Raw genomic sequence first — 14,953 nt, 5'->3', positions numbered from 1 at the left:
ATAAAGTTAAGCAGACTTTGACTGCATTTTCTTTTTAATCCCCTTGCACCTTCCTCCCCTGTGACAAAGGAAATTCCAGCCCAGGACAGGCATGGCATGCATCCAGGTCCTCTAGACAAGGATGGCCAAAGGAGCGACACCTTGGGCCACAAGGTTTATCCTGCAGCTCACTAAACCTGAGAATCACAAACTATCAGGCCGTCATGGTTGCTTACCGGTTATTCCTCTGGGGAAGGATGTTGTTATCTATAGACTTAATAGCAAATGATAAACGTGCCCTAGCCAAGGTGCTGCAAGCTTTCCAAACAACAGATGAATGTGGGCAGTCATGTGGCCAACCGCTCCGCTCCATCCATGGCATTTTGCACGGCCGAGGTCAACTGCTCTTCCTCTGGAAACCCATGCTAAGGTAAGAAGGCCTACCTTTTGAAGATGAGTAGCTCTTTTCCGCCAAAATGGATGGCATTTTAGCTCAAATAAAGAGGAAAACATGCAGTGAAGTTCTTACAAATGACTGCAACTTCTTCCCAATCTTTCTGGCAACAGTTCTTACCTTGACAACACTACCAGCAACAGCATCAGAGGTACCAGAAGGGAGTTCCTCAGTTTTCCAGTTCTCACTGATCCTGTTCTGCTTTGCAGTTGCAGGGGAAGATTGTCCAGACCATATCAGGTCTGGTTCTCAGAACTTCTGAGCATGTCCAATGTTTATCTTCCCCCAACCTCAGACTATCTGTTCCAGGGGTCACTCCTACATCATGTTGTTGGCAGGCTACGCCTGATGGCACGGCTCCTAAACCCACCCTCATGAATTTTTCTCAGGGGCTCCTAAATGTCATTTTGCACTCATGTAAGCATTCCTCGTGTATTTTGTACACATATAAATGGGAAAGGTTCTCCATATGGTTAGAGGGAAAGGGCCCAACTGCGCCATCCCATTCTCTGCCCCTTATTTGAGATTATCGCCTTTCCCTAAAAGGGTCAGGACTAGCACCAACATCTGTGAAAATACATTTAGCAGCAATCTCCGCCTTCCATGATTTCACAGATGGTCCCACAGTTTTTCCCCAGCACACTTTTAGACAGTTTTTGAAGGGCCTCTACAACCGTTACCTACCGAGGGCCCCTGTTGTTACACAATGGAGCCTCTCTTCAGAGTTACCACAGCTCATCTTACCACCTTTTAAGCCTTTGGCTATGTGCTTTGTTTCCCTGCTTGCGTTGAAGGTGTGCTTTCTAGTGGCGGTAACTTCTGCTTGGAGAGTTGGGGAGCAGGCAGCTCTTAGGGAAGGCCCTTCCTTTGTTCAATATTTTTCCTCACAGAGTGGTGTTGTGGCCTACCCTTCACTTACTGCCTAAGGTCAACTCTAAGTTAACACCTGACCCGAGCTGACATGCTCCTGTTTATGTTAAAAGAGCTTTGTTATTTTATTTACAAAAGACAAAGAGTTTTCATCAGGACCACAGTCTGCCAGCCCTTGTAAGGGCTATGCAGCATCGTCAGACTATTAAACTCTGTTATGAGCATCCTGTCAGTTCATGTCCGTTGTTAGTTGGAGCCCAATTCTACCAGTTCTCATCGTCTTCAGCTGCCTGCCTTCATAGCGTTCATGGTGTTCCTCTACATGAAGTTGTCAAAGTGACTGCTTGGTCTTCTGCTGACATTTTTATATTATGCTGTGGACTGTATGCTAGACAAGAATCAGCCGGTGGGAAAGCTGTTCTTCATTCTCTCTTTGACTGAGAGCTTCACACCCACCTTCTGGTGAGTAGCTTATTACTCTCCCAATGTGGGACTACACAGAAGGCTGAAGACAAAAACAGGGTGGCACTTACGTGTAACTGTGTTTGTTGAGTTGCCTTCTGTGCAGGCACACATTTCCCCACGATGAGCTCTGTGGGGTTTTTTTTCCTCTGGGGACTCTGGCAGCTTGGGAGAACTGAGCCTTCATGGCATGTGGTGGTCTCATGGCTTCTCCTTCATAGCACACAATGGTTTCAGTGGGGAAAAGCAACCTTGTACCCCAAGGGGGGGGGATCTTTGCACTCCACAGAACCTAGAAAGTTCTCTCTGATGGCCAGCCTGCCCGTGTGCAGTCCTCAATATGTGCCTGCACAGAAGTCAACTTGACAAACAGCAGTTACAGATAAGTGCAACCCTGTTTTCTCCCTGCAAAGAAGTCTTGTAGTTTTTGCCATATTGTTCATTGAACTAGCCCTCCTGTGTCATGCTTTTAGTGGAGACATATTTTTTTCATGGTTGTGTGGAGGCACACTTTCATTTTGGGGGGATGCTTTTCCTTCGTAGCAAACTTCAGCAGCCGTCTAGATCATCCCGAACCTTCAATGAGATGTTTGCCGCCTCTACAAACCTGCAGAGCCCAACCCACCCAGCACACTGGGCATTTAATCAGGTAACACCAGGCATTTAGTGTCCTTTGAAAAGTAGCAATCCTTGTTCCACTAAAAAGTTTTGGCATTTTAAAAAAAATCTATTTCTGGACTTGGCTAGGGACTTGAGCAGAGCAAATCTATAAGGAGTTACACCTTCTATTGGGTAACTTTTTAAAAAAATGAATGATTTTTTTTTTTTGCTGTACCCAGTCAAATTTCAGCTGTCAGATTTGAAAACAAAGTAGTGTCCAGTTCTATGCTTTTGTTACATGCAGCAGCTGTCTCAGTGAGATCGTAAGTCCTGCAGCAGTAGCAGCTCAGAGATCAGAAGAGTGCCTTTCCCTGGGGGAAGGTACTTTTCGAGTGTTTGTGTGCAAACCTGAGTGTACATAGCCTAGAAAAAAAATGAGGCACACTGGCTTATACAGTCTATGGGTTCTTCCACATTCTCATTAATGTCACTTGTGTGTCCCTATTGCTTTCAGGAGGGGGTTCTTTTCCACATTAAATTTGCTCCCTCTAGTGGTCGATTTGATATTATATCACTGTATGTCTGGCCTATCTCCCTGCAGATTTAAAGTGCAGGTTTTTATGCTGGACATAAAACAGTGCAATATCAGCTCAACCACTAGAGAGAGCAAAACATGTGTGGAAAAGAACCCCTCCCCTCCAAGCAATGGGAAAATGAGAATGTGGAAAAGCCATATGACTTTTCCTGCCATAAGATGCAGGAAAATGTGGACTCTTCTCTTTTTTTTATTGTAGGTTTTAGTACGACCTTTTATAGAAGTTTCTTTTCAGCGAATGATTTGCCGGACGACAACTGCTGAAGGGCCAAACCCCAACTGGAATGAAGAGCTTGAACTTCCATTTCGGTGCGATTGCATCTATAAAACCTTTTTTTCCATTTTGTGCATCACAGCATGACTGAATGAGGAACAGTCTTGTGTTGGCTTTTAAGTCTAGGATGGAAAAAAATTAAGGAGGGATATGATAGAATTTTAGATAATTCACCGTGGTATGGAGAAAGTGTATAGAGACGACCTTTTATCTTTCTAGAATTTAGAGATGCCCCGTGAGATTGACTGGCACCTCTTTACAGAACAGATAATTAACTTAAGGAATTCACTGCTGCCAGGGCTCCTGGCTTCCCTGGCTTTCAAAGGAGGCCAGGCAGATTCATAAAGCATATATGGTTAAAGTGTCAGGCAGGGATTTGGGAGACCCCATTTCCAACCCTCCTCTGCCATGGAAGCTCACTGGGCAACCTTGGGCCAGTCACAGGATGAGGAGAGGAGGATGTCGTGATGACTCTGGGTGCCCACCGGGGAAGAAAATTGGGGGATGAGTTAAATAGATACCAAACTGGAGGTCATACATCTCCTGGTATCAGTTGGTGCGGGAAAACGGAGAAGGCTGTTACCTTCATGCCACACTTATGGGCTGGGTGGGGGTGTCATTTAGTTGTCTTCCCCCATCTCAGCACTCTTCCCGATGGCAGCTCTGTAAACTCTTCCTGTATTACTCCATGGGAGGCATTGACGTCCTTGAAAGGAAGAGAGGGAAAGTGCTGGAAGAGTGGTGGACTTGATGTGTATAATGGGAAATTTTTGAAATTTAGTCCAGTTGTTGTTGTTTTTTAATCCCCATAGAGCCCCCAGTGGTGACTACAGCACTTCCGGCCTGCAATCAGTGAAGGATGACGTGTTCGTTAACATTTTTGATGAAGTGCTATATGACGTCTTAGAGGTGAGCAAAAAATCCAAAGATCCTGGCTGGTGTTATCCATTTTGGAAGCGATCCTGCTGCATACGTTCAGGGGGGGCAAGGCACAAAAAAGCTGAGTGGGTTTGGGGTCCGAATAGAGCCCACGGGTGCTGGGCACCCACAGAGCCTCCAGCTTAGCAAGGCTGCGACCCCTGCACCTTTCCATGGGGTCACTGGCTTCTGTGCAGTCTGGATTAGATTCTATGAGTTGCAGCCGGGAGGGAGTCAGCTGACGAGGGCTGAGGAGTGGGTGGGAGGAGGGATGGAGGGGCTCACTTTTGCCCCCCCTGGAAAGTGTTCCCTCTTTGGTGCCTTGTCTAGGATGGCGAGGCTGCAAACAGACTGGAAATGTTCATCCAACTGCGAGTGAGGCAGCGGCAGCAGCCATTCTGCTTGTGTTGCTTTTGCCGTAGCAGTGCATAACCAGATTTCCTGGGAGCAGCTATTCCCTCCAAGGAGAAAAAGCTGAGAAAATGCTTGACTCCTGTTCAGCGGCATCTCAAAAGCTGTCGATTTTTCACAGCTTATGTATTTGGATTCTTTGCATGGTGAAGCATCTTTGTGGTTTGTGACTGAATGCACCTGTCCCACTTTTTGCTCTGCTGCCTCTGGTGCATATGGCAGAGCATGGAATAGAAGGGACTAGCCCAGGGTGCAATAATAACCAGGGCATAATCACAGAACTTAGCTGTGCCTCTGCAGAACTGGTGTTACTCTGCTCTAGTGTTACCACAAAGCCATGGTCTTCTCTGGCACAGATCTGTCAAACAAGCTGTCATGGCTCAGGTGGGTTGTCACTTGACGCTGCCACCACTCTGGTTCCAGGCTGCCTTGAGAAGGCTCAGAGCACCCTCCCAAGACCTTTAGACCTTCCTTTTGGCTGAATAATAGGCATGAGGACCAGGCAGAGTGAACAATGAAAATAGTTTATTTTATAGGAGGTCAAACAATAAGGTGCAGAAATATAACAGTAAGTGGGTGAAAAGAAAAGAAATCAAATGTCCTAATGTGTCTAAATATACACTGTCCCTAGCTCACTATTCCAAGTGGCACTAGACTACTCACCCTTCCCTCAGGATGAGGGTCTCTTCCCTGCAGCAGCCTTCCTTCTGGCTCTGCCCTCTGGGAAGAAAAACAACTTCTGCTCTGACACCAACCCTTTTGTTCCCCAGCCCTCTTCTTCCCTGTTGGTCAATTTTGGCTCCAAAACCTCTCAGGGGCTTCTGGGAGTTGTAGGCCCAGCCTCACCTACTGCTAGCCAGGCTCCCTAGGCCTAGTAGGCCTCTGGTGGCACAGCCCAGATCATGACACAAGCCAAGCCAGAGAAGAGCTTGGTGCTGTCGTGCTCACCTTTGTCTTTGCATGGGAAGAAATTTTACACAGGAGTGAACTGGTGTCAAGCTCATGCCTCGCTTGTCATGGGTTGTTTTCCACTGACACTACCGTTCTGTTACATCAAGGGGAAAAAACATAAAGAGTTAACTCCTTTCCTCCTCTCTGATATTTTCCCACTGCTTTCGTTTATGCGCATTCTTTGGGAGTGAGTGCATGTGTGAATCTTTGCTTCACTGGCCTAGGGCTTGTAGCGGTTGGCATGGGGTTGAGCTTGAAGCTCTGATGGGCTGTCTGGGAATGGATGATTGGGCACTTGGGGAACCAGGGGTGGTCCCATGCTCTGTATAGGTCTGGCCCTAGCCTGGGGCCGATAGTTCCAACATGAACTCTGTATATGCTTGGATGACCTGTAATTCTCAATAAACAAATATTGCTACCACGAGAGTACTTGGGCCCAAGACCTGACAACTGGAAGCGACCACGGGGAACACCGGCCGTTCTGCTGGTGTGCTGTAATGACAGCCCTGGTTCTAATCCCCACTCTGCTTGGTGGGAGACCCTGGGCCAGTCAGAACACTCTAACCATGCTCCTTACAGGGTTGTTGTGAGGATAAAATGGAGGGGAGGAGAACAATGCAAGACACGTGGTGTCCCCGTTGGAGAGAAAGGAGGGGCATGCAAGAAGTGAATTAGAAGTCAGTCCACCCTCTTCCGTTTCCCTGGAGAAGCCTGCTGTCAGGCCAGCGCCCGCTCCCTCGTTGTCGTTTAGCACAAGCATGCTCCAGAGCATCGGTTTGCTCCATCCCGTATAATTACCAGTTCTGCGTGGGGAGAAAATTCCTTTCATTTATCCCAGGTTGAGAGTAATAAAAATGCAGAGGCAGCATTGTGGGAGCAGTAGAAAACGTGGAGGCCGGACACTGTATCTTAGCAAATAATTGCCAGGAATTTTTGTGATGTTTTCCTAGGATGATCGCGAAAGAGAAAGTGGAGGAGTCCACACTCGTGTTGAGAAGCACTGGCTTGGATCGGTGCGGATCCCGTTTACAACAATATATTTTCAAGGAAGAGTAAGTAGTTCGGCGTCACATGAACACATGAGGCTGCCTTACACGGAATCAGGCCACTGGTCTGTCAGCGTCAGTCTGGTCTCCTCGGACAGGCAGTAGCTCTCCAGGGTCTCAGGCAGGAGTCCTTCACATCACCGACGGCCTGAGCCTTTAAATGGAGATGCCGGGGACTGAACTTGCATCTTTCCGGCATACAAAGCAGAAGCTCTGCCACTTAGCCACAGCCCTCTCCCCAGTCATCCGGGGAGTCATCCTTCCGTTTCTGGGGCCTGGTGTTGTGTGTGGAGGTTTCAAAACAACACCTCCTTCCAGAGTGTTGAGAGAATGAGAAAGGGGACTGAAGTTGACTGAGAATGCTGAACTGCCAACTGAAAAAATTCAATTCTGTTTATCTTCCTGTAGATCGATGGTACGTTTAAGATCGATACCCCCCCAGTTCTTCTTGGGTATATCAAGGGGAAAAATCAAGGAAATGAGAGAGGCTATGATTCCGTTCGAAATCTGACTGAAGGCTCCTATCTATCACTGTTCATTACTATTGAACCACAGCTCATCCCCGGAGAATCGGTTCGGGAAAAGGTAAACCTCTGCCAGCTCTATTTCTGGGTACAATTTAAAAATCAGTTTTAAAAATCAGCTCACTTGCCACTTAACAGCTGTAGTTTTATCAAACATAACAGGGATAGATTTAGTACAAGTGACCGGTGGGTTGCTGCTAGACATTCTGTTGTGACATTTCTCTGATTAAACATTTCGTCCCACTGAAAATAAGTATAGAAAGATTGTTCATGGCAACATGCAACAGCAACATGCAAGAAATGTGCTGCCACGGGTCACAGCAGCATGCAAGAGGCCCTGCTGTTGGAGATGACAAAATATTTATTTATTATTTATTTATTTATAGTCAAATTTATACCCCGCCCTCCCCGCAAAGGCAGGCTCAGGGTGGCTTCCAACAGGTTCCTTGGTTTCTTCTTGTGCCCTAATGAGAGCCAGAAGGACAGGCTCTGTTCTTGGCCCCAGGGCATCGTGTGGCACCCTCTAGAATTCCCCTACTGGGAGAGCAAAAGAAGGGGGAAGAGAGCCAGCTCCATGAGTGCCCAGAAGATTGGCACATTTTTGGCAGCAGATTGTAGCAAATTGAGGCTTTGGAACTTGGCAGGCAGCTGGGTTTTTTTCTTCCCTTTATGCCCTACTGAGAGCCAGTGACATTGGCTCTGTTCTTGTCCCCATCATGTGGCTTGGTATCCTCTTCCCTTATGGGCAGAAAAGAAAGGGTTAGACGCCCAGCTCTGTGAGTGCCTCGAAGATTGGCACCGAGACACATTTTTGGCAACCTACCTTCATGAGCAACCTCCTGGGACCCTCAGGAGAGTTTGGGGCTGGTCAGGTTACTATTATTTTAAAAATTGTACAGGTATTTAAGCGAGTACCTAAAACATTAAGTCATTGGCTTGATAATATTGGTTACATTAGTGCCATTGGGATTTCTTTTCATAGCTGTCAAGATTTACAATGTAAGGTGTGTTTCAGAGGTTAATAGCATCTAAACTTAGCACTTAGCTGTTGTTCTTTATGTTGTTTATGTAAAAGTAAATTTGCTAGTTGGCTAATTAAGTGTTTAGATAGAACATTAGTTAATATTTAGCAATTTAAGTACGTTTGGCTCTTTTGGAGGTTCATGTGCTAGATAGCTGGTTAATTTAAAAGATAAAGAACTGGAATATTACTAAAGGTTTATTAAACTACATTTGTTTAGTTACAGTTTCTTCTAATTATTTATGTGATAGTCATTTAGCTGGTTAAATATTTGGGTAGTTATGTAAGATACTGTCTAAAATTGAATAATTACTCTTCAGCCATGCCTGAGAAAAAAGTTGGCAATATGCCATTTGAAGGTGAAGTGGAGTACGCATTACCCGCTTGGATTCATTCACTTTGAAATTTCAGAAATTAGATCAGCATATATTGCTTAAATTAGATAGTTTAAAACTGAAATAGCAAACAAAAATTGGTCTTATAGAAAGAAGACTTCAGTTACACAGAAAAAGCTGATTTTTTAAACAATATCCAAGAGACAAAAAATATCAAATCTGTAGTAATTGAATTGATTAAAAAAGCGGAGTCAATAGAACAGAACATTAAAACTGATAACATCATCTTGGAGAATAAGGTTAAAATGCAAGACCTTGAGGAAAAGATTGGAGATCTTGATAACAGAAATCATAAAAATAGCATTAAAATCAGAGGCTTGAAAGAAAACAACTGAAGGAGATAAACTTGACAGACTAGTAAATATTTGTTTTTTTCTTTGTACCCAATTGTGAAGCTGGGTGGGAGTTCAGCGGAAACTTACTTTAACTGCACCCAACATCACAAGTAGCTTTAAAGCTTTGTAGTCCTCCATATTTTTAAAGATTTCCATGACTGGTTTTAGTTGTTCTGCATTGGAAAAAGAGCAACATCTGAACTTGCATGAGAAAATCAGAGGGTTTTTATGAGTCCTTCAGACTGTGCTGACTTCAGCTGTTCTTTATGTTTGCAGAAACAGTATTAGCTAGTGAAAGCAAAATTCAAACTTATAAGAATTAGAAAAGGAAAAACATAACATCTGCTGAGGAGGAGCTATTATTTTGCTACCTTTAACAATAACAGAAGAGGAATTAGAATTACTGCAAGTTGATTTCTACCAAACTGCTAGCTAGACAGTACAGAGTAAATTGCTCTGAGAGAAGGGAAGCAGATGCTGCTCAGGTGAGAACATTTTACAAAATAGTTGTTTACTGTTTCTTAAAATGTGAAGGTTGTTCTTAGCACTAGTATTTTTTTTCTATCACGCTTTGAGTTGAAGGCTCTGAACTACCGCAAATAATTACCACTTTTAAACCACCGAACAAAAGCTTGTTATTTATTTGAAATGTTCCCAAAATAATACTCTGTCAGTTCCTAAGTCAGTTCATAACCAGACAGATAAATGCAAACCAAAGACAATTCAACAGTAAAACAACAGCAGTTTATAAGCTGCAGGGAACAGCTGGGGGAGGGAAAAGATTTAAAAGCCAGCAGTGAACCATTCAGTACTAATCAAATGTAAAACCGAATGGCCAAAGCCCTGGGAGAACAAGACTGTCTCCTGCTAGGTGACGAGTGAATCACTGCCGGGGGTGGGGCTAAGCAAGGTGCCACTGAAGAAGAGGCCCTATTTGGGTTTTTTTCTCTTATGCCCTACTGACTGACTGCTCAGTAATACAGAGCTTTGGACTGAACCTTCCTTCCTGCAATTGCAACTGTGGGAAGATGAGAGGGGAGAAGGGAGGACCCTGCCCTTCGCATTGTGGAAGAGGCGTCATACAGCCGCGGCTAGCCCCTCTTCAGTTCCAGAACTTTCCGGAAACTTCTTCATGTTGTCCTCATGACCATTGTCCCCAAACATGTGACTGCATGGAGACCATTTCGAAGGAGATAATGTTACACAGTTTGCTAAACATTCGTGACCTCAGGATGGAGAAGGAGAAGTAGGTGAATGTAGATACCTTTATCCTCCCCGTGGCAGGGTCCCTGGTAAAGAAGGTTGGGACCTACAGTTTCAAAGATGGAGGGCACGTTTTGGGCTCACCTCAAGTATACCCCCATGACAGTGCTTTTCCTGTGGCATTACTTCTAAACTTTTCACTAAGACATTTGATGTCTACCTGTATTTTCTGTGTTACTTACTATTTTTCCATTGCTTTATTTCATGTTGTTTTTGGTTTTTTAAACCCTTTTGTTTCTTTTTCTGCTTACCTTGTATAGATGACTGACATGCTTAAGAAGGTACATAATGTTTAAGTGTATGATCATTCCCACCCCCCTATTTTTAAGTAGCAAAGTGTTACTCTGTCTGTGTAGAGGTTATTACGGTGTAATGCTGAAAGTTACCCTGGATTGTTGCTTTAATGAGAAGCATCTGTAAGAAATCACTCAGAGATAGAGATGTAAAATTTCCGGAAATTGAAGCTCAGAAAAAAAAACGTTTTCCCCCCAGTTTTTTTCGGGGGAAACGGAAATTTTCGGAAAAATTGAAAAAAATGCTACATTAGCACTTCTTTTGTCTTTTCTAGATTGAAAGTCATTCTGTTACTTTAGGAACATAAAATATGACTATGGACATTTTTACTTGGCATGAAATTATCACAACTAGCATATTAAAAATATAGCGTATCCAAATAGTTATTACAAACAGAATACCCGCCCACATGCAAAAACTAAACTGAAACCTTTTTCTTTTCTCATGAGAATAGCACCTCCTAAAGGAAGAAATGCATCTTGTTCTTGCATTGGAGAGTTCAGTTTGTAACCTAGGACTTGCTTGTCCTCAGTGCACAGAAATTAGATCAATCTAATACCATATATATATATTTTAGAAATGATTTGGAAAATATTTGAACACCTTGTCTTAAAATATTTTATCCATCATGTTAAAATAAAACGTTCCATAATCAATTTTTTTCTTTTCTTTTCTTTTTTCAATTTTTCCAATTTTTCAGAAAAAAACAAAAAAGGCTTCAGGAAAAAAACGGGGAAAAAACCAGTTTTTTTCTGAATTTTTCCGTTTTTTTTTTTCCAGGCCTTCACATCTCTACTCAGAGAGCTTCAAAACTTAGGAAGCAGCGAGAGAGGGCAAGAAAGAAAAGTTGTTTTGAGTGTCTTGTCATTCCCATTTAAGCCTCCCACACACACACCTGATTTCCTTCTAGCCCTCGCTTAACTGTGAGAATCACCAATTGGAAAACTACGGCCTGTGACTTTCCTTCCTGCTGGTTGTGACCGTTCAGTGGAGAGGGGCAGGTGCTCTGCCGCTGCTCCTTCCACATCCTTTTAAGAAGCCCTGGACCCTCTTACAGGAAGGGCGGGATGTAAATCTAAAGGAAAGAAAGAAAGAGCGAGAGAAAGAAAGAAAGCACTGTAAGAGTTTCTGGACCAGTGCTTGGGAAAGGCCTGACTGCTGGGCAGGTTAGATTGAGAGAGCACGACCCGACGTGTAGGATCTCTCCACTGGATCAAGCATAACTGACTTGTGTGGTGTGTAAGGTTGCCAGCCTCCAGCCGGGACCTGGAGATTTATTTATTTTTATTTATTTATTTCAGCTTACTACCCCGCTCTAACCCCCTAAGGGGTCTCTGAGCGGCTCTAGTTACTCATTTATCCCTAACCTATGGCCACAATTATTAGGGGTGGGGACAATCCCTACCGGCACCCAGTGGAGGGGTTTTTCTCCCAGGTCGACTACGTCGGTCGGACTTACAATGAAAGACATCCTCCAGTCCTACGAGGTTGACACGGCGCGGATGAGGCCCACCGACCAGCTGAACTGCCCCGCTGACATGTAGCGCCCCCCCCCCCCCCCCCCCCCTCTCTCCCCCCCCCCCCAAATCCCCCAGGAATTTCCTGATCCAGAGTTAACAAGCCTTTCTTCAGAACTTAAGTAAGGCCCTGATGGATCAGACCAATGTAATGCAATATCCTTTGCACCGTACCCGGAAGCCAGCGATCCAGTGGCAGAGCACCTTCTTCCCACCCTTTCCCCTAAGAGGTTTTGGCTGAGTATATCCGAAGGAATGACTTCCCGCGGAGTTCCCCCACTCCAAGGCTGCCGGGGCATCAGTTGAGGGCGGCTCCGCTCCAGGTGTCAGTCGGACTGCGTGTGGCAGTGAGGAACTGACTTGCAGCTAGTTTGCTGCTTCCCCCCCCCCCCCATCGAGTCACAGCCAACTTATGGTGACCCTGCAGGGGTTTTCAAGGCAAGAGACAGTCAGAGGTGGTTTGCCGTTGCCTTCCCCTGCTTAGCAATTGTGAACTTCCTTGGTGGTCTCCCACCCAACTGCTAACCGGGGCCGACCCTGATTAGCTTCCGAGATCTGATGAGATCCGCCTAGTTTGGGCTATCCAGATCGGGGGGGGGGGGCACATTTGTTTTAAATGGGTTAAAAATGTTTCCATTCTGGAAGGCATTTGGCTACCTGGCTAATTTTGGTGCCGTGGTGCGTCTTTGTTGTCTCTTTCGGTTAATATTTTATTTCTTTTATTGAATCTTACATGTGTTAAGTCTTTGCTGTTATTGGGGGACCCCATGACACAGAAACCGCAAACCTAAGGAGTGAGCCCCTCCTAGAACCAGAATCACGGAATCATAGAGTTGGAAGGGACCTCCAGGGTCATCGAGTCACAAATACCTCCCCCTCCACACCCACAGTGACCACTGTTCTGCACCCAGAAGATGGCAAGAAACCTCCAGGACTGCTTCCTGTCCCCAAAGTGGCCACCAGCATTTCCCTGAGTCAGACCGCTCTGACCTGCGTGGCCCCTCCAGGCTAGGAGTGGCTTTCCAAGGTCTCAGGAAGAAATCTTTCCTCCAGCATTACTGGAGGCTGTTTCAAGGTGGGAACCGCCGGCCACCCACAAGCCCCACAAGGCTAGGATCTTGCCTGCTTCACTGAACCATGGGGAGCCGCCATATTGGGGAGCCGCAGGTGACTCCTGAGCTGCCGAGTATCACTGTCCGAAAGACTGAAAACCTTTGGGTGTGTAAAGTGCTGTCAGTCTGAAGCCAACGTACGGCGACCCCTCATGGGGTTTCCAAGGCAAGAGATGTCCAGAGGTGGTTGGCCATGGCCTGCCTCTGCATAGCGACCCTCCTGGGCTTCCTGGCGGGTCTCCCATCCCAAGGACTCGCCTGGGCTGACCCTGCTGAGCTTCTGGGGTCTGAGCAGATGGGGCTAGCCGGGGCTGTTCAGGTCTCAGCTCTGACTGTTTCCACCACAGGCCCTTTGAATTAATTCATTCTTGATGCTTTGAACTTGGATATAAAACCTAAGCTGAGACAGCAAAGCAGGCACACAAAATTCCCGTCAGACCAGCACTTAACGGCAAAGAAAATCGGCTGCTAAAATGGTTGGGGTCTTTGCCAAGCTGGTGGATTTCACAGCCGATGGCACAGCAAAATGCCATTTACTTGTTTGCTTACAATTTTTTTTATATATATTTGTTTATGTTATCTATAGTCTGCCTTTCTGGGTGGGGCTCAAAGGGGACTATGCAGAATACAGGAAAGGCTGAAGAGTCTGGGACTTTTCCGTTTAGGACAGAGACGATTAAGGGGGGACATAATCGGGGTTTATAAAATTATGCTTGGGGTGGAGACAGTTGACAAAGAGAACTCCCCCCTCATTATACTAGAACTGGAGGGCATCCAATGAAGCTGATGGGCAGTTGGTTCAGAATGGAAAAAAAGGAAATATTACTTTACACAGCAAGTGATTAAAATTTGGATGTAGTGATGGCCACAGGAATAACAGCTTTAAAATGGAATTAGTTTCATGGAGGATAGGTCTATCAGTGGACAGTAGCTGAGGGGAACCTCCACATTCAGAGGCACTAAGCCTCTGAATTCCAGAGCCAGGAGGCAACATCAGGGGAAGGTCTTGGCCTCTATGCCCTGTTGTGGCCCTCCAGAGGAACTTGTTGGCCACTATGTAAGACAGGATGCTGGACGAGATGGACCACTGGTCTGATCCAGCAGGACTTTTCTTAAGTTCTTAATAAATCAGTATAATCAACAAGATGGGACATCTAATAGATAATGCAGTCGGATTTGACTTGTAGAAATCTTGAATCAACCTGAGATCTGAAACAGAGGAGAAGCAAAGCATAAGGATATCCTACTTTTAAAAAAATTGTTAAGGAAGTATTCAGCAGTGGTAACAAAAGAAAAGAATAGCAAAAGGATAAAAGCTATTAAAAATCCAAAATGCACAGGAAAAATAGAAGGGATAAAGGATAAATATTAATTTACATTTCTGGTGAGCAACCTTGAAAATCAGTAGGGTAAAAGATCCCCTGTGTCAATTACGCTGTTGGTTTTATCCCTGCCATCTAAAGTCGAAATAGAAACAGGGTCCTGCAGCTCTCTTATAAATTACACCCACAGTGTGGGTTCTTCCTGTACCACAGTGGAATATAAATCTGGTCCCTCGTATGTGAACTGGAGAGCGTTAGGAGTCCACGTCTGAGATGCTTCCTCTTTTCCAAGTTTGACAGCCAAGAAGATGAGAAGCTACTCCAAGCAGCTGAAAAGTATCAGGCGGAATGTCTGCTGAAGTTTCCGAACCGCCAGTGCCTGACGACCGTCATTGACATTAATGGGAAAACCGTGTTCGTTACTAGATACATCAGACCCCTGAACCCTCCAGAGGAGCTCCTTCGGGGTCATGCTGACAATCCCCAGGCGACTTCCGTAAGTGTTACTTGGGGGGGGGGGGGAGATACAAAAAACTAGTAAGGAAAGCCCGTTGTGGCGGTAGATGACGGGCCCTAGATAGGAAGGAAGGGCGAGTGGAAGGCAAGAATG

At 45.3% G+C, this 14,953-nt stretch overlaps 1 protein-coding gene across 1 annotated transcript in view; it reads left to right on the top strand.

Annotated features, from left to right (window-relative positions):
- CC2D2A (coiled-coil and C2 domain containing 2A) overlaps window positions 1–14,953 on the top strand; it is a 60,793-nt gene that overhangs the window by 30,175 nt on the left and 15,665 nt on the right. The window contains exons 9-14 of the mRNA XM_015412920.1: window positions 2,309–2,414; window positions 3,160–3,269; window positions 4,047–4,143; window positions 6,465–6,566; window positions 6,969–7,145; window positions 14,636–14,839. Coding sequence (XP_015268406.1) covers window positions 2,309–2,414; window positions 3,160–3,269; window positions 4,047–4,143; window positions 6,465–6,566; window positions 6,969–7,145; window positions 14,636–14,839 — 796 coding nt within the window. The remainder of the gene's footprint in view (window positions 1–2,308; window positions 2,415–3,159; window positions 3,270–4,046; window positions 4,144–6,464; window positions 6,567–6,968; window positions 7,146–14,635; window positions 14,840–14,953) is intronic.

This window comes from Gekko japonicus, unplaced genomic scaffold, assembly GCF_001447785.1.
Source record: "Gekko japonicus isolate JY-2015 unplaced genomic scaffold, Gekko_japonicus_V1.1 scaffold1608, whole genome shotgun sequence".
NCBI lineage: Eukaryota > Metazoa > Chordata > Lepidosauria > Squamata > Gekkonidae > Gekko > Gekko japonicus.
The sequence above is the reverse complement of the archived record's forward strand: the minus strand, read 5'-3'. Positions and strand labels throughout refer to the sequence as shown.